Source organism: Trachemys scripta, chromosome 2 (genome assembly GCF_013100865.1).
Source record: "Trachemys scripta elegans isolate TJP31775 chromosome 2, CAS_Tse_1.0, whole genome shotgun sequence".
Taxonomy (NCBI): domain Eukaryota; kingdom Metazoa; phylum Chordata; order Testudines; family Emydidae; genus Trachemys; species Trachemys scripta.
Window position 1 is genome coordinate 88,957,736 of NC_048299.1, and position 23,719 is coordinate 88,981,454.

The 23,719-nt window shown below is 43.4% G+C and overlaps 1 protein-coding gene across 1 annotated transcript; it reads right to left on the reverse strand.

Annotated features, from left to right (window-relative positions):
- Positions 1–12,166: 12,166 nt before the first annotated feature.
- LOC117871726 lies at positions 12,167–22,541 on the reverse strand. The gene is made up of 4 exons (XM_034759495.1): positions 22,406–22,541; positions 21,437–21,890; positions 14,929–14,942; positions 12,167–12,537 (listed from the first exon to the last, which is right to left on the reverse strand). Exons 1-4 carry the CDS (start codon positions 22,446–22,448, stop codon positions 12,167–12,169), a joined length of 882 nt encoding a protein of 293 aa, XP_034615386.1. The 5' UTR covers positions 22,449–22,541.
- Between the last annotated feature and the right edge of the window lie 1,178 nt (positions 22,542–23,719).

Consider the following 23,719-nt stretch of genomic DNA (forward strand, 5'->3'; position numbering starts at 1 on the left):
GTCCTTAATTTCACCCCAACTTGTAATTTATAAGCAACTTCATTAATTTTTCATTATTAGTTTTTGTTGACTTGCACTGGGGACTAATCCATGGCAGAGAACTCCATCTACTTGAACTGAAGAAGAACTCTGTTTAGCTCTCCTTTAGTGATCAAAAAGCCACCAAGAAGGTGATGTTCTAAATATTTCAAGAGCCTTTTTTATAAACAGACAATTCATTTCTCTGTTAAACACAGAATAAAGCAGCATAATCCCACACAAAGGAATTAATTTATCTGTATAGGGCCTATGTCACGTAGTTGTGCAAATCTGGAACCATCCACTAGAGGGTAGTGTGCATGAGCACACACAGCCCTACACAGCCTCCAGTTCATTAAAGCATATGACAATTGCTTTTAATGTTCTACACTATAGCACTATTAGTTTACATTTATACCATTATACCCTGATCCAGTCTGTCATGCTTTTACCATCTCCCCTCCTTCAAATTATTGTCAAAATGCATTCGTCCCACGGGCCTTCAAAACCTAATTCCTCTTGGTGCTGTGTGTGTGTGTGTGTGTGTGAGAGAGAGAGAGAGTGCCTGACCATATGGCAGAGAGTAGAAAAGAAGTAACTAAATTTAAAAAAAGAAGCACAAGTCTAAAGATGTGTCCAGAGGCATGTCACCTCACTGCAGTTCTTGTTTCCTTCCTTCATTATCCATCCAAGCATTAATCCACATTTCTTTAGTAATGCCTCTCAGTTTAGGGTATCAGCTCTGTGGGGCTAGGACTTTGATCATCTATTTGCTTGTAAGGTGCATTCATATGTATGGCTAAATAGAAATATTTGCTCCAGGAGAGTGTAACTTTTATATTCCATCTCATCTAACAAACTGGTATCACAGACTAAATATGAAACTCTTCTTTAGAACTCAACTTTGTGGTTCTATGAGCAGGCATCTCCTGGACTAACAAGCTCTTCACAGGTCAAATGCTAATTAAAGAGTTCAAATCTTTTCCCTGTTTCTGCTCTGCTAATGTCAAAATGTGTTGTAACATTGCTAGTCTAGTTTTGTGTGCTCTGGAATATGTAGCTGTCCTGTGCAACTACGTGGTCTCATTGTTTGTTTGGCAGAAACAGGTGGGATCTTATTGTTTGCAAAACTTGTGAGAGCAACAGTTCTGTTGCTTTTTCTCTCTCTTTGCAGAAACCAGTAAGGTGTTTTTGCCTCTGGTTTCATCATGAGAAGCAGGATTAGGAGGTAACTGTGGTTTCTTGTATTTGAAAGGCTGTTGCTGAGAATACAAAGTAGGTTTTGTACAGAATGTGAATGCTTTCGTAATACTGTATGATCCCAAGTGGTACAGTAATAGGCAGCCACATCACTCTTGCTTATTTTCTTTACCATCAGGACACAGACCGACTTGGAGAGCTGCTTCTCTGCCTCAAACTTTCCCATCTCAGAATCCTGATCAAAGTCTGGTTTTCATGATGGAAAAATAGAGAATCTGTTCCAGAGCTGCAGCAGGTCTTTGTCCATACCAGTGTATATAAGCACTACTCAGAGTCAGGGCGGTTTTAGGAAGTGCGGGGCCCGATTCGAACAGTTTCGATGGGGCCCCGACAGGGATGACTTTAAAAAAAAAAAAAAAAAGAAAACCACGTTTAAAAAAAACACGTGGGGCTTGTACTCACCGGGCCACGCTCCTAGTCTTTGGTGGCGGGTCCTTCACTCGCTCCGGGTCTTCGGCGGCACTGAAGGACCCACCGCCAAAGTGCCGCCAAAGACCCGGAGTGAGTGAAGGACCCACTGCCAAAGACCTGGAGTGCCGCCGGGTGAGTAAAAATTAAAAAGGTGCCTCTAGCCAGGGAAGGGATTCTCTGCCACTTGCCCCCCACTCTGGGCGACCCTGCCACTGGGCGTGGGGCCCTCTTAAGCGCGGGGCCCGATTCGGGGGAATTGGTGGAATTGGCCTAAAGCCAGCCCTGCTCAGAGTTATGCCAGAAACGTGACAGTCAGTTTGTGCCATTCTATCTTCTACTTTGGTGATGGATAGTTGAGATTGTACCAGTACTTGGGCCTCTCTATCTACAGAGAAAAGATTCAAATATGAGTTAATTTGAAATTGAATGAACATGGAGGATCTCCAATTATTGCTCAGTAATGTGCCTGTGTGTAGAAAAAAACTGCAATAGTAACAGTCTCCTAAGTTATGATGAACCTGCTACTGAGAAACAAAGGGATATGAATTTTTATCTCAGAAAAAGGGAGAGGTCACTTGAGCAGAGGAAGTGACTTGTACACAGATCTGAGGGTGAGAAATCTCCAGTGCTGATGAGCTATTTCAAAGCAATATAGACTTGCATTTTCCCTCTATAAAAGTTCATAGGCTGGTCTTTAAGATAGGAACATCTAGTAAGATGCCCTGGTTTCCCTCATGCTATCCTACAAACTCTTCTCTGACTGCTCCCTTGTTTTGAACTTTTTAAAAAGAGTATGAGATTTTTTAAAACAATAGTTACAGGTACTGAGGTTCTCTGGACTCCTTTTGTCTTTTTTTTTTTTCCAACATAAACATCAGCAGATTTGATCACAGAATAATGCTCTCAGCACGAAAAAGGCAACGAATATAAGTTTTAATGAAACATAATGAAAAGTCAAAATGTTTCATTTTGAAACTGTTAAAGTGAAATTTCAACTTTAAAAAACAAATCATTTTTTTCAGGAAAACTATTGGTAAATTCAACCCAAATTTGCAAATAGATCAGGATCAGTTTCTGTGGATGAAGGCTTTGATAGCGATCCTGATCTAGTTTTGGTCAAACTGAAATTGCATTTTTGGGGAGGAATAAACTATATGTCAAACCAACTTTGGCCAGCTCTAAAAGGTGTCATGGTGATTTGTAACAAAATGTAGTTCAAAACTGCAGTCCTAAGCTGCTGTTCTTCCTGTCATATTGCAGAAACCCGTGAGGAGTTTCTGCTGTTGGTTCCAAGGTGAGAGGAGGGATAAGGGATGCGTCTGGTTTCATACACTTGTCTCAGAATGGAGAGTGGGTTTTTGTACGGGTTGTCTATGGCTTTCTAGTACTGTGGTATCCCAGGTGGCACAATAATAGATAGCAACATCCTCTTGGGTTAGTTTGTCTACTCTGAGATTAGAGGTGGATGCAGAAACATCATTACTAGCTTTAAACTTTTTGCTATCAAAGCCTTCATCCATAATAGCTGATCCTGATTGAATATACAGAATCCTCTTTGGAGCTTCCCCAGGTCTCTGTCGATACCAGTGTATATAAGCACTGTTAAGATTAAAACCTTGGCCAGAAATTTTACACCACATATATGCGCTTCTAGTTCCCGCTCTGGTGGCAGACAATGGAGTTTGTGTCAGAGTTATTTGCAAATATCCACCTAAAAAGAAAAAAAGGAGAAATGATACTATAAATCTGAAGCCGAAGGAATTTGGAACATGTCTTGTTGCTGAAGGAATGTGTACATGTAGAAAAGAACAGAATGGAAAAATGACTTACAAGACCATGTTGAAGTCACAATAAGAACCTGCAGCAGTAACATTCTCACTGGTTGAGTTGAACTTGAAACAGAGGACTCTGAAATAACCCCTCAGACGGAGAGACAGGGAGCGAGGTGCAGCTGGGGAGAGGAAATGGGTTGTTTAAGCAGGATCCAATGATAGGTCTCCTGCCTGCAGATGTGTGGGGTAAGTTTTCAGAAGAGTCAAACTATGTATATTGTCAGGTGGTCAGAAGCTAAAATCCCAGAAGGGGGGAGTGGGCTGAAGTCTCATCTGTTTTCATAAACAAGCTGGAGGGGTAAAAATGTTTGCAAATCAAGGATTGTGTCCTCCAGATAATGCAACCACATATACTAAAGCAGATGTGAACACAAGTACAGTGAAACTTGTGTAGTTTGCATAGAATCCTATGTGATTTCCATCTGTTACGCAGGGCCGGCTCCAGCGGTTTTGCTGCCACAAGCGGCAGAAAAAAAGAAGTCCTTCCCTCCAAGAGGGACTGAGGGACCCGCTGCCGAATAGCTGGACATGCTGCCCCCTTCCATTGGCTGCCCCAAGGACCTGCTTGCCATGCTGGTGCCTGCAGCCGGCCCTGCTGTCAGGTGCTTTATTTTTGGTCTGTTTTACAGGCACAGCAATCAGGGGCACGCACGGGAATTTAAATTTGACCGCTTTTGGATCGGTATGTTAGATCAGGGGCCGGGGACTGGAGCAGGAGCCATGTCAGGGTCCAGGGCTGGGGCTGGAGCAGTGCATGGCCAGGGCTGGGGCAGCGAACGGTGGTCAGCTGCCATGGTTGGAGTAGCTGCTGGGGCTGGAGCTAGAGCAGAAATGCATTTTTTTCTTTTTAAGAAGAATACTGAGGGGGAAGGGAGAGGCACGTGACCCTGCTTGCCCCCACTTGTGCATGCCCCTGGGCACAGGCATGTTAGGAGAATATGTAATTTGGTTATTAGCACGCTTCATAAATAGAAAGTAGTGTAAATTGGAGGGAAATTCCATATGGCTTACAGGGTTCTAAAGTAACTGTATCAACTCAAGAAAGGGACCTAGGTGTCATTGTAGACAATGGAAACCACAACTCAGTGTGCAGCTCACTGTGGTCACCAAAGCAAACAAGATGTTAGGATACTGAAGAAATGAAATAGAGAATAATACGGAGAATGTTATAATGTTACTGTATAAATCAATGGTGCGGCCTCATCTAGAACGTTATGTGCAGTCCTGATTACCCCATCTCACAGATACTACAGAAGGGTAATGAGAATGATCAGAGGCCTGGAAAAAATTACTAGGAAGAGAAACTGAAAAGACTGGGATTGTTTGTTTCTTTTAGCAACAAGATGAATAAGTGGTGATGTTACGGAAGTGAATAAAATACTGAAGAGTATTGAGAAGGTAGATCAGGAACTACTGTTCTTCCTGACTCAAACACAAGAAGAAGGCGACTTTGAATTAAATTAAAATGTGGCAAATCCAAAACTTATAAAAGGAAATAAATTTTACCCATCATGTAATTAGACTCATTGCCACAGGAAGCTGTTGAGGCCAAGAACTTAGAAAGATTTTTTTTAAAATGGATTTTTAAAATATGTTTATCAGAGTTATATTAATGATAAAATTTTGGAAAGTATATTAAACCTCATATTTCAGGATATGTGCCAATCTCTAATTATTAAAGATCAGCGTGAATGTGGGGGACAAATTCTCCCACATCTGTCTATTCCAGGGTTCTTATACCGTGCTCTGAAGCATCTGGTACTGGCATTATCAGAGGCAGGATATTGAACTATACTGGCCTTCGGTCTGATCCAGTGAGGCAATTCCTATGTTCCTATGCTCCTTTTAAATCTGGAATAATGAAATCCAAGCGCCAGACCAAAAGTGCATTTGAAATAATTGGAAGAAGGAACAAAGGACAGAAACGCTCCAAACAGACATTGACTGAAAAACAGCAGCTGTTAATCTAATTTCCTGCAGTTCTTTACCTCATTGGGCAACGTTTACCAATAGATACAAAGGGTTCTGAAAGACAAAAGTAGCAGCAAGGAGGTCAGTAGGCATGATCAGAGCCAAGAACACGTCTTAGACACTGCCTCCTGAGTTTCCATAAGCTGCCTAATACGTTCCATATGCTCTTTTCATTTTCCCCTTCAGGACAGACAGATGTAAGTTTTATATGTTACAGCACAGGAGCCTGAGGGAACACATCTGCCACACTGCTTCTTGTTTAGCTACGCTAATTTTTCTCAGATTTATTTCTGATGTACTGTTGTCTCAAAACAAATTCCCAGGCCAAAAAAGTTCCATCTTCCATCAAGGCAAAAGCTGTGCATGGGGGTATTTGGCATCATACTGAGCCTTAGAACAAAACCAGACTTCTAATGACTGAGGAGGCTCAGATAGTGAGTTGGTGCTGGCTTCCTGTTCCGACAACATTGTACAGTACATGCACATCCAAGCTGTGTATATAATTACCAACCTGTGTCTGAAACTAGCAAGCACGACACAAACATTTTCCACAATCCCACTTGGAGAGATTCTTATTCACTCTGTAAGGAATCCAAATTGAGACTTCTGATTTCATTGACTCAGAATTGCACCTCTTGACATTTTAATTATGGAGAAGGGAGGATTTCTCTGAATTCTATATAGTAGTTAGGTCTTGCACACTCTATGCAACAAAGTGATTTAGTTGGGAATTGGTCCTGCTTTGAGCAGGGGGTTGGACTAGATGACCACCTGAGGTCCCTTCCAACCCTGATATTCTATGATTGATTCATTGCTCCTAGTGGTTCCTGAATCTGTGCTCAGTTGCTCACGTGGGCCAGCATCCATGTCCATGGTGGCTGTGTGGGAGCACTGTCCCTCCCATTACAAATTTGAATCTGCCGTCTTCTCTCAGTTGTACACATAGTCACTGAGATGCAAACCGGTCAGTGTCACTGCAACTGTGTGCTATTGCTGCCCTCTACTGAGATAGAACACATGCTCGTGTACGTTAATAACTGGCCTTATCCTGTCTTTCAAAAAAGGCCATTTATACACTTAATTACTGGTATGTAATTTTGCTTCAAATGTGTAGGTAAAATGTTGCCACAAGGTTTCATTTTAAAGATATAAGCACATACCTATGAGATATTAAATAGCATACATGATGGAGTGTATACCACACACTGGCAAAGAAAGAGTTAACCTGAGCCACTAGCAGACAGCAATTAGTGCATCCAGTTGCATCTGGAGGGTGGGCCAGGCCTAACTTAGAATTATACTCGCCTGGGTGGGTGAATTAAGGATGAATGCTGGCTGGGAGAAGTAGGCTGTTTGTAGCTGCTTGGTACAGGGTTCTTGTATTGAAACTCAGAGTAGAGGGCAGGCCTGCCTGCTTGCCCATGTTCCCCTACTGGCTGCCAAGGAAGGTGGCATAAAAGCCCCCTGCGATAAGGGGTATAAGGGTAACTGAGCCCCAAGGTTAGGGCTGAAGATCTGTCATAAAGTCATTGGACTGTTTTGTGTGACTCTCTATAACCCTGGAAGGGGTGCGAGTGAATGTGACCTGGTGGAGGGCTGAGGCACAAGGAGTAGACCACAACAGGGCTGGAGTGGCCGTTGGCAGGAGGAAACGGAAGAGAAGACTTTGCCAGCCACCTGGGGGCATTTTGATGGTGAGTTACCCTTTGACAGCATATTTAATTGTTATTAATGTTAAGACATATGCATATGTATATGTCGCACTTTGGAAAATGTGTAAATTATTGTAGTACAGTGGCCAGAGACCATCTGAAGAGTCCCTGTACTCATTTCAGCCTTTGTAGCTGAAAAACCAATATGAACTTCTTACCCTACCACACAAAGAGGTGCTGAAGACTGAGTATAGAACTGATCAGGGTTGGTAGTTGAGGGGACTATGGGAATAGGTTTGGAGCTCGTAAGGGAACCTATTACTCCTGGGTAGGGTGGGTAATATATAATGAATTACTTTAATCTCTCAGTATTCTCCTAATGAACTCTAACCCACCCTCAAATCCTTACACCCTCTCTTATAAAACTCCAAATGCACAATAGCTTTCCTCCAAGAAATTCCCTTATCTACTACTGAGTTACAAAAAAACTGCACAGCGACTGGGAGCAGTTTCTGTATTTAAACAGCCTGTTTTGGAAAGTGTCATCTCTGCTTGACCTTTAATTCTGCTTGATTGCACTTGCAGAAATTGACTGGTGCTACTGGGTCACCAGACTGTGGTATGAGAGTCAGGATTTTCCTTTTCTGCATTCTTCTGAATTATCTTAAAAGCCCTTGATAGATACTGTGATAACCTGATTAGTGTATATGTGCAAAGAACAAGGATGGTACCACAAATGCTCAGCTGTGTGGCATAAACCCAGTCCAGTTAGCAGCTAAAGAAAACTCTTCCTCAGCCCAAGTGGAGGGGACTGTGCTTTTTGGAGTGGGGACTGTGCTTTTTGGGAGTAGAAGGATCTGAAGTGTATCCCTGCTGGTGCCAGGGAGTTCCAAGGCCATGGTGAGTAGCATAGCGACAATTTCAGTAGTCATGTATTTCTTACTTTTCATGAAATGATGGAATGAAACTTTCACTCGGCTCTGCCTGGGACACTTTCCAAATGTCAATTAGCCTCATCTGTCTACAATAGACTTTTTTCCCTAAAATTTCTCTCAGTTGCCACCCCTGGGTCAGTTCCACTGCTGAAAGCAAGTATGGGAACACCACTGTAGAAAGGTTCCTGTGGCTGCCAGACTGGAGTAGACCCTGGAACAGACTCTGTGGCCAGCTGGGCTGGGGAATGTCCTAGGTCCACGTTCTGAGGATCTGTTTGGGCCCAGGGAATGTGCTGAAGAGGAAGCACAACAGTGAAGCCAGAGCTGCAGCTGGGAAGTGGCCACTGCTGCCACCTTTGTTGTTACTATGGGGGGAAATTGCAGCATAAGTGGGAGAGATTTCTGGGTTACAACCAATAGAACTATTGTTATTGAGGATATTTATGTGCTATAGGGTGACCTTAGCTTCAGTTGCGGGTGGAAACCATGCTAGTTCCCTGCTCCCCCTTCCTCCAACCTCCCCACCATGTGTGATCCAAGGGTGGGGGGAGAAATGTGCAACTATTGATTTGTTCTAGCAACTGTTGCATTGATGGTGGGAGGGAATCTGATCTGGAGACTACAGGCTTAGCAAGCTTAAGTACATATTTCTTCTTTCTATAGCTGTCACACTGTAGTACAGTTATTCCAATACTAGTATTACAGCACTGTGGCAGGAAGACTGCATTATAATAAACCCCAGTGGCTGTACCATGTGACAACGTCTCCTGGTGACAATGGCATCTTGGTGTTGTTCGTGTGTGGCACAATGTCTGGGGCATGGGGATATGTGTGGAGGCAGTTCCATTGTCAGCAAGTTTCTGCCCCCTAGTTCAGAATTCTGGTAATGTTTGTCTGAATTTTTTCCCACTCCTGATTAGTGATTTTTCTCCCCTATAAAAAAAATTCTTAAGCATCAAGACAGTCAGGAATATTCCTGGGCATGGCAAACTTCCAGCAATCACCCCCAGGGGGCTGGAACAATTTGTATATAATGAGGAGTGGGGTGACACCTGAAAGACTAACACATTTATTTGGGCATAAGCTTTTGTGGGTAGAAAACCTGAAGGTAAAAAATCCATTGCAATCGACATACTGCACTGACTATGGTGAGAGATTGTGCCACACACTCCCAAAGAAACTGAGGAACCACCTGATAAGCTTCCTGTACGGCAAACTGGAGAAGATCAAGAATGAGCTCTCAAAACTAGAGACTGTCATACAAAACCAACCTACCACACAAACTTCCACATGGCTGGAGTTTACAAAAACAAGACAAGCCATTTACAATGCACACTTTACTTCTCTACAGAGGAAAAAGGAAAGTAAACTATCTAAACTCCTACATGCCACAGGGGGCTACAACAGTGGTACCCTTAACTCACCCAACAATATTGTTAGTCTATCCAACCACACACTTAGGACAGACTCTTCTGCCAGGGACTCTCTTTCTGCCCTACCACCTCCATGCATATGATTCAGTTCTGCAGTGATCTGGAAGCCTACTTTCGCCATCTCCGACTCAAGGAATATTTTCAACACACCACTGAACAGAGCACTGACCCTCAGGAACCTTCCTACCAACACTACAAGAAGAAATCTGCATGGACTCCTCCTGAAGGTCGAAATGACAGAGTGAACTTCTACATAGAGTGCTTCCACAGCGTGCACAGGCTGAAATTGTGAACAAAGAGCATCACTTGCCCCATAAGCTCAGCAGTACAGAACGCAACACCATCCACAACCTCAGAAACAACTCTGACATTCTACATTAGTTCTCCACTTGCACGGTAACAACCCTTCTCTTCATGTGCCAATATATATATTTATGCTTATATCTGTAATTTTCACTCTATGCATCTGAAGAAGTGGATTTTAACCCACAAAAGCTTATGCCCAAATAAAGCTGTTAGTCTTTAAGGTGCCACTGGTCTATTTATTGTTTTTGTGGATACACACTAACACGGCTACCCCTCTAATAATTTGTCTACAGTGGGCGTACTAGGAGCCATTAAACCAAATTCTAAAGCCTGTATATAATGGAAACCACTTCAAGCCAGGGGGTGTAGAAGCATCTCTAGTTCCAGCACCTATGACCACTCCGGTAGCTTACTAGCCCTCTCCAGTCATTGATTTGCTGTTCAGTCAACAGGGGGCAAAATGTCATCGTCTTGATAAATGGCCTTCTATCACAGGCCTGGAAAACTTGCTTTTTCTTCCAATTAGGTATCTTAAGTAGGCTAACATCCTCCAAAGGTTGTCCCTGCTTGTAATAGTGTTAAAACCAATATTGCTAACAGCCCCCTGGTCTGAGTGTCGCGACCCCTGTATCAGGACCAAAAAATGGTAGAAAGCATATAGAACGTTCGTTCTAGGAGGGACTTGATAGGAATGGCTTTCTAAAGATGATTAACCAGAAATGAAGGAGGAACTGGATATCTGACTTATACTATAAGTATCTGCAGGATGTGGTCAATGACATGCTATGATGTACCTATAAAAGTTAGCTTTTATTGCCCCCTTTTAAATTTATACCTGCCATACTTAAAAACATGAGTTGTATGTGGTGATCTGACATCTAGTACAGAAAAAATGAGTATCTACTTGCACTTTCAGCTGATTAAGATTAAGGCGGCAACTGTGTGTGGGGGGTTTTTCTTTTGTACACTTTTGAAAGTCTGTGGCTAAGAATACAAGAGGAGGTTTTTGTACAGCCTGTCTATGGCTTTCTAACACTGTGCCATCCCAGTAGGCACAGTAATAGGTAACCATGTCATTGTAAGTTAGTTTTTCTACTGTTAGGGTACAGGTGGATTTTTCAGTTGTCTTATCAACGCTAAACTTGTCCTTCTCAAAATTTGATTACTTTAAGACACAAAGTGATCAGAGTATCCATTCTGGAGCTTCTCCAGGTCTCTGTCAATACCAGTGTATATAAGCATCACCAAAATTGATACCAAAAACTTTACAGTCAATTCTTACTGTTTTCATCAGATTCCTGGTGATGGATAGCTGATCTTGTCAATTGTACTTGTACAGCTCCATTTACAATGAAAGGAAGAAAATAAATCATAAGCATGAATTTGGAGGTTCTCTTGTTGTTGCTCAGTAATCTGCATATTTGCAGAAAACTAGAGTGAAGACCAAATTGAAGCCACAATAAGAACCTGCACCAGTAACATTCTCACTGGCTTCAGTTGAGCCTGCGTGTCAGAAACAGAAGGCTGTAAGTTAGGATCTCGGATGGAGGGCCGAGTGCCTTTGGGGAGAGGAAGTGACTCACTTAAGTAGCAACTCAGAAGAGTTTTGTGGGTTGTCGATATGTCAGTTCCATGTGAGGTTAATTTGACTGATTAGTAATTAAGACAAAAGTGAGCCATCATGAGTTTCAGTAGTAAGTCTAGTAAGAAGCAGATGCTCCAGTGACAGTATTCATTGTTTCTTAAGAGGATGGACAATGAAGGGTTCATGTTGATTGGTGCAGTAGACCCCAACTTTCTTATGCAAGTCTTTATTCAGGAAAGCATCTGCATTAAGTCCAGGCTTAATCTTAAGTGCTTTGCTGCCTTCCCATTGAAGACCAATCACTGCCTGTTTCGATTTTAATGATTATTATTTCCAGAGACTAAAAGCCTTCAGCAGAATTCCCTGTGTGGTACAGGGGAGTGTGCCTGTAAGGGCTGAGATTCCCAGACCGTCTGGGTGAGGCATTGAAGTGTTTGTTGCTGGGAATAGCCAGTTGGAATCTGACACAGAGAAAAGCAGATCTTCTGCAAGCTCCTTAACACTGAGTCATCACTGAACACTACACTTACCTCCACCCTCTACCAGTGGTATTACAGGAGTTGTGGTCATGGTACTTGGTTTTTCTGGCTTTGATTCAGGTATGTTATTTCTGTGGTGGCCTTAACTACTTCACAATAAAGATTTTTATTAATCGTGTTACGTATTTTTTTTAACCTTTTAAAATAAGCTAGTGAGGAGTTTCTACAGCCAAATGGCAAAATCAGGTGGTAGCTGTAGTTTCATACATTTGATGGGATATGGCTCAGTATTCAGAGTGAGGTTTTTGTACAGGCTGTCTATGGCTTTCTAATACTGTGTGATCCCAATAGGCACAATAGTAGGTAGCTCCATCATTGGGATCTATTTCATTTACTGTTAGGGTAGAGATAGGCAGGTCAGGCTTCTTTTCACAATTAAACTTGTTCTCATCGGAGTCTTTGTCAAATTTAAGTTTTTCAGGTGAGATGTACAGAATCCGTTCTGGAGCTTCACCAGGTCTGTGTCGATACAAGTGTATAACAGCACTCCTGAAGTTCTGAATGCCAGAAGCCTCGCAGATTATACGTGCAGTTTTATCTTTTGCCCTGGTAACGGACAACTGAGCTTGTCTCAGATGTATTTGTGCACATCCGTCTAGAAAGAGAGCAAGAAAAGAAAACCAGAAATTAACATGAATCTGGAGCATGGTGATTTGTGACTCAGTAATGTACAACTGTGTACAAAAGGGTAAAAAAAAAGAAACGTACAAGACAAAACCAAAGCCAGAATAATGATGTGCAGCAGCAACATTTTACAGGTTTTACTTGGACCTGCATCTGTGAGAAATGTGACTGTTGTGTTGGGATGGACAGAGAGATGCATTTGAGGACAGGAAGTGACTTATTTAATTAACACGAGACGAGGTTTTGCTGGCTGCATATGCTAATTTAAGATAAAGTAGAGTTATGGCTGAATCTCATCCAATGTTACTTTTATCAAAGAGCATTACCTGGCATGAAGGGAATTCTTCCACTATCTTTAGACCAGTGTAGATTGCACCCTGGTAGTCTGGGTAATGAAAGATTGGTCATTTAATTATTTATATTACAGTGGTTCCAAGAGGCCTCTGCCCGGATGGTGTCCCCATTGTGTTAGGTGCTATATATAGCAATATATGGAGTGGCTGTCCAAAGATCTTTAGTCCAAAAAGGTATTTGCACCAGCAGAGAATTTGGTACTTAATGTTTAAATATACCATGTCCCCCAGCCCTCCCCAACCAGTCATTATTTGCCAGCAGATTTCTTGTAGAAGTTGCAGCAGGAGTGGGGCTTGAGAGGGATTCGAAGGAGAAGAGGCTAGTGGTTTAGGGATTGGGGGGGGGGGGGGGGGGGGGAGGGTATTCCACACATAAGAGGAGAAAGAAAGCACCAAGATGTTTGTGGGCAGGGCTGCAAACTTGGTTGCTTGTTTGCACAGTGCCCTGTGCAGTGTGGACCAGATCTGTGATTGGGGTTCCTAGCTATGACTAATACAAAGATGGAGGGACAGGCAGAGCCATGTTGATGGCACAGTGAAGACTAATTTTCTTGGGGTTATTTTCTTTACCTGTCCAACACGGGAGGTGCTGCCCTGAGGGGTGCTGTTGCCAGTACAGCACTCAGAATCCTTCAGAAGATATTAAGCACTTCCCAGGATCCTGCTCTTGCTGAGTTTGCCAGATGAAGTAGTGGAATATTGCTTCCTACTTCAGTGTGATACTAGCCCTCTGTTCTATAAATAGTGACGTACAGTGTATATTATATTTGTGTGCTAATGCCCTCTACTGATATAAGATGGATCTGCAATTGTATATTTGCAGTCAATTTTGTCCTAGTTCTGAAAAAGGGCCAAATCTACACTGATGTTTTTGTCTAATTAATTTACTAGTAACCTGGTTTTCTTAAACACTTTGTTTCATTGTGATGAGAGCTAATCCAATCCATGATGTCTTTTCTATATTGTAGCTCCATTCGTTTTCTTATGTCTTTCTAGCATCATTCAATAAACAATGCTTTCACTTCTGCCCTTCTTTCAAGTATCATCTGCAATCACACGCTTTCCCCACGGATTCTGAAAAACCTGACTCCATTTATCCTCATTGCTCTAGTAACTTACCGTAGACTATCAAATCATTGGGGGCAGGGACTCTTACTCTGTGACGTCCCTGGAACATTCATGTTAAGATTGAAATTATACAGCATGATATCAGTTCATAGAATATCAGAGTTGGAAGGGACCTCAGGTGGGATCCTGGCCCCACTTCCTTCTCTAGAGCCAGATTTTTCACCCCAAGTGTTATGCTCCTCTAGACTGATGACAAATCTCCACCCAGTCAACCCATGATAACCCACAGACAACTACTGACTATTGGCATCACCTAATTCAGCGGGAAGTTTTTTTTTTTTTTTTACAGGGCAAGGGGCAGCTAAAAAAACAACTCCCATTGCAACGGGATTGGGTGCCTAACTCCCCTTTGTGCCCTAGGTGACCTCCTGTTCTGCTAGACCTGACCTGGTCTTAGTGATGTATCTGGCAAATACACACTAAATCAGCAGTTGTTGTTTCTATCTAGTTGCAGAAGCCAATGAAGAGTTTCTGCAGCTGGCTCCAGGCTGAGAGGAATTTTTAGAGAGGCGACAGTGGCCTCAGACACGCAAAAGGCTGGGGCTCAGAATACAGACTGAGTTTTTGTACAGGCTGTCTATGGTTTCCTAACACTGTGTGATCCCAATAGGCACAATAGTAAGTAGCAATGTCACTGGAGGTTATTTTGTTTATGGTCAGGGTACACGTAGACTGGCCAATCTCTTTTCAGCATTAAACTTTCCTTTCAATTCAGACTGCGTTGAGATGGACAGAATCCACGCTGGAGCTGCACCGGGTCTCTGTCTATACCAGTGTATAGGGGCCTTGCCAAAATCCTCTGATAGAGAAACATGACAGTCAATTCATAAGGTTTTATTTTCTTCCCTGGTGATGGACAGTTGAGGTTGGGTCAGACGCACTTGTGAGGAGCCATCTGTGGAGAAACAAAGAAAAAACATCAACATAAAACTGAAATGATGTGAAGGCTCTCCACCTGCTGCTGTCGTGTGCCAATGTATGCAGAGAGCAGTGTGAGTGGAGTGACCAGATTTCCTGATTTTTATACGGACAGTACTGATATCCAGGGTTTTGTCTTATATAGGTGCCTATTACCCCCGCCTCCCTAACCCCTCGTCCCAATTTTTCACACTTGCTGTCTTGTCATCCTAAGTGCGAGCAACACACTTACAGGAGCAAACCAGAGCCAGAACAAAAGTCTCTAACAGCAAGACTTATTGCACGGTGAAGTAGAGTTACTGCTGCTCAGTATGACAACTTTGACCTTGGGTGAGGTGTCAATCCTAGCACTGGCATCAAATAGATTCCTTGGGTTTGTTTCAGGATCAGTGTTGATGTTTATTACTTATATTACAGCAGCAACCTGAGATACTGTGCTGGATCTGGGCCCCGGAGTGAAAACAAAGAGGCAAAGTCCTGCCTCATGCTGCTGCTTATGCTCTAATAAATTTGTTAGTCTCTAAGGTGCCACAAGTACTCCTGTTCTTCTTTTTAAAAAAAAGGAGAGACCTCTCAAGCCTGTGGGAAAGGGAAACGTCAAAACCCCTCCATTTTTATTTTTTCCATATATTTTTTTACCATGTCATTATTTATGCACAAATACACTGGGGTTTTGTTTTCTCTTTGTTCACCCCTAAAGCTCATTCATTGTCTGTTAGCAAATTTCTTGTACATCCTGTGGAATAGAAACCTTGCAGAGAAGGTAGTGATGTTCCATATGAGACGAGGGGCCTGTTCCATGAGTGTATGACAGTATGGAAGAAAACATGAATGAATTTGTTGGAGAATTGAATGAGAAGGTGGTGGACAAAAGGGGGGAAAAAAAGAGCTGCTGACAGTGCAGTTAACACTGTAGTTGTATTTCTGTCATTCACTTATCACTTGCCCAGAGAAGCTGCTGAGCCTTTCCTGATGGAGAGAATGAGTCAGTGCCCTCAGATCGCATGGAAACCAGTGGAAGTTGATGGTGTTCACAACATTTCCGGAGACACTGAGCATCTGGCAGAATTGAGCTGTAGTGTATTTCTCAGTCTTAAATTCTTCCATTTTTCTCCTACTTAATTGTGATACTTGACCATTTTACATCTCACTACTCATAACAGTATTAATACATCTGTGTGCTAATGTCCTCTACTGAAATAGGATGGCCCTGTTCATGGACACTTAGTTTCATCCCCGCTCTGAAAAAGAGCCAATTTATACTTGAAGGTGTCTTGTTCAATTAATTTACAAGCAACCTCTTTCTTTTTTCAATATTTGTTTTTATTGTCTTCCAGTGAGGACTTATCCACTGCAGAGAACTCTACTTGAACTAGAGAAGAACTCTGTTCAGCTCTCATTTAGTGATCAAAGGCCACCAAGAAGGTGATGTTTTATATATTTCAAAAGCCATTTTTGTGAACAGACAATTCATTTCTCTATTAAACACAGAATAAAACAGCATGATCCCCCTACAAAGGAATTTGTTTAGATGTATAGGGCCTAAGTCACATAGTTGAGCAAATCTCTAGTGGATCATTCCAGGGTAGTGTGCATGAGCACACACAAGTCCACAGCCTCCAGTTCATTAAAGCATATGACAATTGCTTTTAACATTCTACACTATAGCACTACTAGTTTACATTTATACCATTATACCCTGATCCAGTCTGTCACGTTTTCACCATATTGCCCTCCTTCAAATTTCTGTCAAAATTCACTCTTCCCATGGGCCTTCAAAACCGAATTCTTCTTGGTGCTTTTTTTTTTTAAAGAGGGATGTCACATCCATTCAGTCCTTGTTTTCCTTCCTTCATCTAGGCATTAATCCACATTCCTCTAGTAACTCCTCTCAGGCTAGGTCTACCCTACCCGCCTGAATCGGCAGGTAGAAATCGACCTCTCGGGGATCGATTTATCGCGTCCCGTCGGGACGCGACAATCGATCCCCGAATCGACGCTCTTACTCCACCAGCGGAGGTGGGAGTAAGCACTGTCGACAGGAAGCCGCAGAAGTCGATTTTGCCGCCGTCCTCACAGCGGGGTAAGTCGGCTGCGATACGTCAAATTCAGCTACGCTATTCACGTAGCTGAATTTGCGTATCTTAAATCGACTCCCCCCTGTAGTGTAGATGTACCCTCAGTTTAGGGTATCAGCTCTGTGGGGCAGAGTCTTTGATAATCTATTTGCTCATAAGCTGCATTCACATGTATGGCTACATAGAAATATCTGCTCCAGGAGAGTGTAACTTTTATATTACATCTCATCGAACAAACTGGTATTGCAGATTAAACGTGAAATGGTTCTTTAGAACTGAATTTTGTGGTTTTATGAGCAGGCATCTGCTGGACTAACAAGCTCTTTCCAGGCAAAATGCTACTTAGAAACAGGAAAAAGGTTCAAGCTATTTACTCTAGCAGTGTTACAACATATTTTACATTAGCAGTCTAGTTTCCAGAGCACTTGACTGACTAACTGCACAAAGATTACTGGAATATATAGGCAGTATTAAAATGAGTTTGTGGACCAGGAGTATCTATACTGTCAGTAAACAGAAGACTTTTCATTAGATCTGCATATTGGATTGAACACCCTGGACTGACTTTCCTGTCCTTCCTGCTTCAAAGAATGTCCAATCTTGACCTAATTCAATTGTTATGTCAGCTCCCTTATGCAAACTGGTAAATGTGCACCGTATCAAACCTTAGTCACCCCTAGAGACAACTGAAAATTTTGCTGTCCTGACTATTTAGCTGCCCTGTGCAACTACTGTGTATTGTTGTTTGGCAGAGTCAGGTGGGATCTTACTGTTCGCAAAACATGTGCGAGCAACAGTTCTGTTGCTTTTATCTCTTGTTGCAGAAATCAGTAAGGTGTTTTTGCATCTTGGTCAATCATGAGAAGCAGGATTAGGAGGTATCTGTGGTTTCTTGCATTAGAAAGGCTGTTGCTGAGAATACAAAGTAGGTTTTTGTACAGAATGTGAACGATTTTGTAATACTGTGTGATCCCAAGTGGCACAGTAATAGGTAGCCACATCACTCTTGCTTATTTTCTTTTATCATCAGGACACAGACCAACTCAGAGAGCTGCTTCTCTGCCTCAAACTTTGCCTTTTCAGAATCCTAGTCAAAGTCCGGTTTTCCTGATGGAAAAATAGAGAATCCGTTCCAGAGCTGCATCAGGTCTCCGTCAATACCAGTAAGGGTTATGCCGGAAACATGACAGTCAATTTGTGCAGTTTTATTTTCTGCCCTGGTGATGGATAGTTGAGATTGTACCAATACTTGAGCCTCTCCATCTGCAGAGAAAAGAGACAAATACCATTTAATCTGAAATTGAATGAACATGGAGAAGCGGTGTGGGCGAGCAATGTGTTGACCGCGGCTTCTCGTCGCCCCCATTGGCACGGGACGGTGAACCGGGGCTAGTGGGGGCTGCAATCGGCTGAACCTGCCGCGTCAGCAGGTAAATAAAACTGGCCTGGCCCACCAGGGTACTTACCCTGGCGAGCCGCATGCCAAACGTTGCCGATCCCTGTGCTAGATGTTTAAACAGCAGTGTATTGGTTTCCTGTCTTGATGATGAAGCAGCTGAAAAGCAACACATTCTGTTTTTTTAAAGAAATGTTTGTGGTATGGGGAGGGAGGAGTGTGTGGGAAGGGGAGGAGGAATTTGGTGTATAAACTTTTTATTCTTCAGTCATATGGTACCTTCATAAAATAAGGTGTTAATGGTTCAATATTAATTCAGTTAAAATTTTTGTATCACTATCATTTTCTCCCTTCACCATTTGTTCCATGATATAGAAAGGAGCACATTCTGAAAAAGGTAGACTAATGCCAAGGTCTACGTTCCAGATCTTGCTACAGACCTTTGAAAATTCTGTTTGTTTTGTTTTGTTTTTTGAGGAACACAGTGGGATAACTTTGCATTGAGGACTGGGTCATAACTTTTCAAAATGTACATTATATAAGTAATTGCCAGTATAATGGTCAAGAGACTAGAGGGAAAACAGTCACCCAACTCAAGTATGAAATTTTATGACTTGATTGAATACTGTTCCTAAGTCTGAGAACTACTAAAAATAAACTGAGCGCTTTGCTCATACAGAGCTTATCCTGTAAAGTACTAATTAACCCTGGAAGTGCTGAGGTCTCTCACCTCTTATTAGTGCCTACAGATGATGATGAGAGTACGTGCTACCTTTTAGAAATAGCTCAGTATCTTGTGGGATAGAGCACCTTTCCTTTGGAGATTTCAAAGTGTTTAATCAATCTTTAATGCAGGAAAAAAGAAAGGCCAAACATCTTCCTTACTGATGCAGAGGATGGCGTGAACAATACACTTAGCAAACTTGAATACGATTCAAGACTGGGTTGAGTTGCAGACACCAGTGAGGACAGAGAAAATATGGGCAACTTAGAAAGAAAACTCACTGACAGGCATGGAATCATCTCTCAAAGGAGATGATGGAAGCCCCATTTTGGAGACCTTTAAAACTAGACAAGACAAAACACCAGAAAACACTTTGTAGGGAATAGTTCTGCATTGGCAGGAAGATGGACTGGATGCTGTAATAGGTCTTTTCCATTTCAAACCTCTATGTTTTTATGAACCTTAACTACATATTAATGAATTCTTTGGAAATATATATGTAAGTACCACACTTCTGTAAATATCCCATGTTCGTGATTTCTTGTGGACCAAATGGTTTCCTTAACATACATGCCAAGAACTTGAATGGATATTAATCTATATTGGACATTCTGAACAGTGTCTTTAAGTGCAATGCACATGAATGGCTCTCTAAATTATATGTGAGTGAGTACTATATATAATCCATTGATATTAACAGGAGACCCACACGTCCATCAACAATACAATAACCAGTTTGATTTGCTCATTTGTAATGATAATTAAAAGTTCTCAGCACATTTCCCCATCAATCAGATTTGACTATCAGAGGTCATAAGTGTGAACGAAAACCTATCCATTCTCAGGACAGGCTGGAATGCCTGGAACCTAAGATAAGGTATTCCATTTCCATTCTTCTGTAATGGACATGGCTAGAGGCAGGTATTGCATTACTGTGATCCCTAACTCCAACAATGGCTCCTTAGGGCCATTCCTACCAGGGCACAACTAAATGCGCTAAGTTGTAGTGGGAGCAAAACAAGCCACTAGCTGACCCCAGCATTATGGAGGCACAGAGATGGCGTCCAACCATCTTTGTCACCAAGCTCAGTCTTGCACCAAGTGCAGTGCAGATGAAGATGCGGATCAGGCCCTTTTCCATGGGAAGGAAGCCCCCCAAGATTTCATGTTCCCTTCTCACATTTAGAGTGAAGAGCTTGTAAGCAATAAATTTTGCTGCTGTTCTTGTCTTAACTCCTTGAGCATGGCACACGTGTGAACTCAGAGAAGCCAAGTTAGTTATTTTATGTATGGCCATTGAAACTGAATAGAAAACTCCTGTATTCTTTGTACACTACAGCTCCAGCTGTGGACATGTGCTGAAAATTCCCAGTGGAGATGCAAACTGCTGTTTGTTCCCACCTAGAAAATATCTTCCCCTCACCTTCCCTATTCACTTTTACATCCCCACCCCCACCAGTCCGCAGTTATTTATTGTTTTTCCACCCCCCACACCCCCCATTCTCACTCATTCTCTCACTCCTCAATTTCTCTGGTCACCTATTGCTTTGTGAGGGCAAATGGGCAGTGACTGTTCAATCGCTTGATCTGCCTTTAGAGATGGAGCCAGCACTGGTAGCCAGTCACTGGATGTCCGCTTTGTGCCACCCACTAGGTAAACTCCCACTTCCCTGGCTGAGGCAAATCCCTACACGCAGGGCTGGTGCAAGGAAGTTTCGCACCCTAGGCGAAATTTCCACCTTGTGCCTCCCCCCACCCAGCGAACCCTGCCCCCCTGTGGCAGCTACCCAAGCCCCCCACCTGGGCAGCCCGCCACACCCCCTGCAGCAGATATCCGCCCCTCGCGGCAGCTAACTCCGCCCAGGGAGCCTGCCCCAGCTTACCTCGGCTCCACCTCCTCTGCTGAGCACACCGGCGCCACTCTAATTCTCCTCCCCTCCCAGGCTTGCGGCACCAATTGGAGTAAACTTAGAGCAGGGGCTGTGTGCTCAGTAGAGGAGGCAGAGTTGAAGGTGATGTGGGGCGGGGAGCGGTTCCCCTGTGCGACTCCACCCCTCCCCCCATTACTGAGGGCGGCCCTCCCTGCGCCCCCCTGCCCCAGCTCACCTTCACTCCACCTCCTCGCCTGAGTGGGCTTTTAGGTGCCCCCAACCACTAGGCGCCCTAGGCGGCCACCTAGTTTGCCTAAATGGTTGCACTGGCCCTGCCTACATGACTTGGGCTAGCCGAATTGGAGTTCACACTCGCTGTGGTTTGTGGGACTGAGGCTACACCTGTTCTGTAGGCTGGTGAGCCTGGGCGGGGGGCAGGGCTCCCTGCTCTGCTGCAACAATAATATGAGAGTTGAGCCCCACACACAGAGCTGTGGTGGTTTTTTGTGCAGGGTTGTAGGAAGCTTGTGGCACTGTGTAAAATCCCATGTGGCACAGTAATAGCGGCCGCTGTCTGTCTTTTCCAGCTTGTGCACCAACAAGTTAGAGATGCTTTTTGTCCCATAGGCTGAGAATTTCTCAAGGGGGAAGGCTGCCTCTCGCTTTAAGTCTGACCCAGAGAGAGTGAGGTACAGCACCCTCTGTGGTGCCTCTCCAGCTCGGGCTCGGTACCAGTGAATGTAGGTAGAGTCCGATCCATCAAACACCTTGCAAGTGAATTTGGCAGAGCTGCCTTGAAGTGGCTGCTTTGTGACAGAGATCTGCTCCTGCTCCAGGTGAATGGCCCACAGAGCAGCTGGAAGGGAAAAAGAGAGAAAGCAGCCATGAGGAGACAGCACCTAGACACATTTCCCTCTTCAGAGAGCAGTAACACGGACATGACCTTGCAACCTGCAAGTTCTTCAGGAAGGTACATGGGTTTAATTATCCACTGCCTTGCAACTTGTATAGCTATTTATGTGTCTGTAAATGTGATGGCAAAATGGGTAAAGCCCCTATCTCTAGTGTGAGTGAACGATCAATTTCTGTTTACATCTGGGCAGAGATGGTGTGAACAATTACACAAGGTACAGGGCAGTGGAGAATCAGACCCTTTATCTGTGAGGAACCATCCAGGATTATGGATCCTGATTTCCCCATTTCATTACACCAGTTTGATTTCACTGAAATGCCATTGGCTTCATTGGGATTGCACCGGCATCAGGTTGTTACATTGGACTCGAGATTCAGACCCATGTTGGGGATTTTTTGGTTTAACAGTAAATACAGAATAAAATCACTAACTGCAGTTAATGTGTCCAGTAAACTTACCAGGGAAGAAGCAAGCAAAGAGGGCTTCCAGACATCCCATCATGTCTCCTGAACTTGCTGCACCTTTTCAGGAAGGAAAGTTATTGAAGTTAGTGGTGCTCAATTTTGTCAAAAGAAAAATACGGTTACCCAGTCCTGACTGAAGAAAGCAAGAAATGAGGATATTGCTGCTGCTCTTAATGTACTGGGTGGTTTCCTGTTGGGTTGGGGGTGGGGGGAAGAGGGAGTGTGTGTGTGTGTGTGTGTGTTGTGACGGGTTGGATCACAGAAACCCCCTTGGGAGCTGCCACCCGATGTGCAAAGACTACCCCTGCTTCTGTTTTCCCTGCCAGCTCAGGACTCCAGCACCCTGTCTTGCTGAGCCAGACACTCCCGTCTGGCTCCAGACACAGACCCAGGGTCTGAATCACTTGTCCCAAAGCTGCAAGTTTACCTGAAAACAGCTCGCAGTAGTGCGCTTGTCTTTAGCACTCAGATGCCCAACTCCCAATGGGGTCTAAACCCAAATAAATCCGTTTTACCCTGCATAAAACTTATGCAGGGCAAACTCATAAATTGTTCGCCCTCTATAACACTGATAGAGAGAGATGCACAGTTGTTTGCTCCCCCAGGTATTAATACATACTCTGAGTAAATTACTAAATAAAAAGTGATTTTATTAAATACAGACAGTAGGATTTAAGTGGTTCAAAGTAGTAACAGACAGAACAAAGTAAGTCACCAAGCAAAATAAAATAAAATGCGCGAATCTATGCCTAATCAAACTGAATACAGATAATTTCCTCACCAGTTCCAGAGTGCTCCCTTTTACAGGCTAATCTCCTTTTAGCCTGGGTCCAGCAATCACTCACACCCCCTGCAGTTACTGTCCTTTGTTTCAGTCTCCTTCAAGTATCCTGGGGGGGGGGGGTGGAGAGGCTCCTTCTTTAGCCAGCTGAAGACAAAAATTGAGGGGTCTCCCCTGGGTTTAAATAGACTCTCTCTTGTGGGTGGAGACCCCCCTCCTCTGCAAAGTCCAGCTCCAAGATGGAGTTTTGGAGTCACCTGGGCAAGTCACATGCCCCTGCATGACTCAGTCTTTGCAGGCCGACGCCATTGTCCACATGGCATCTTGCATGTCTCCAGGAAGACTTCTCATGTGGATTGGAGCATTCCAAGATGCATTGTTCCCCAAGTGTTTCCTGATCAGGTACTTAACCTGGTGAATTCCTTCCTAAAGAAGCTGACCAAATGCCTCACAGAGCTTACTTAGAAATCAAGCAAGCATACAGCCAGTTATATCATACATACATTTATAAACGTCCCCCCATAAAG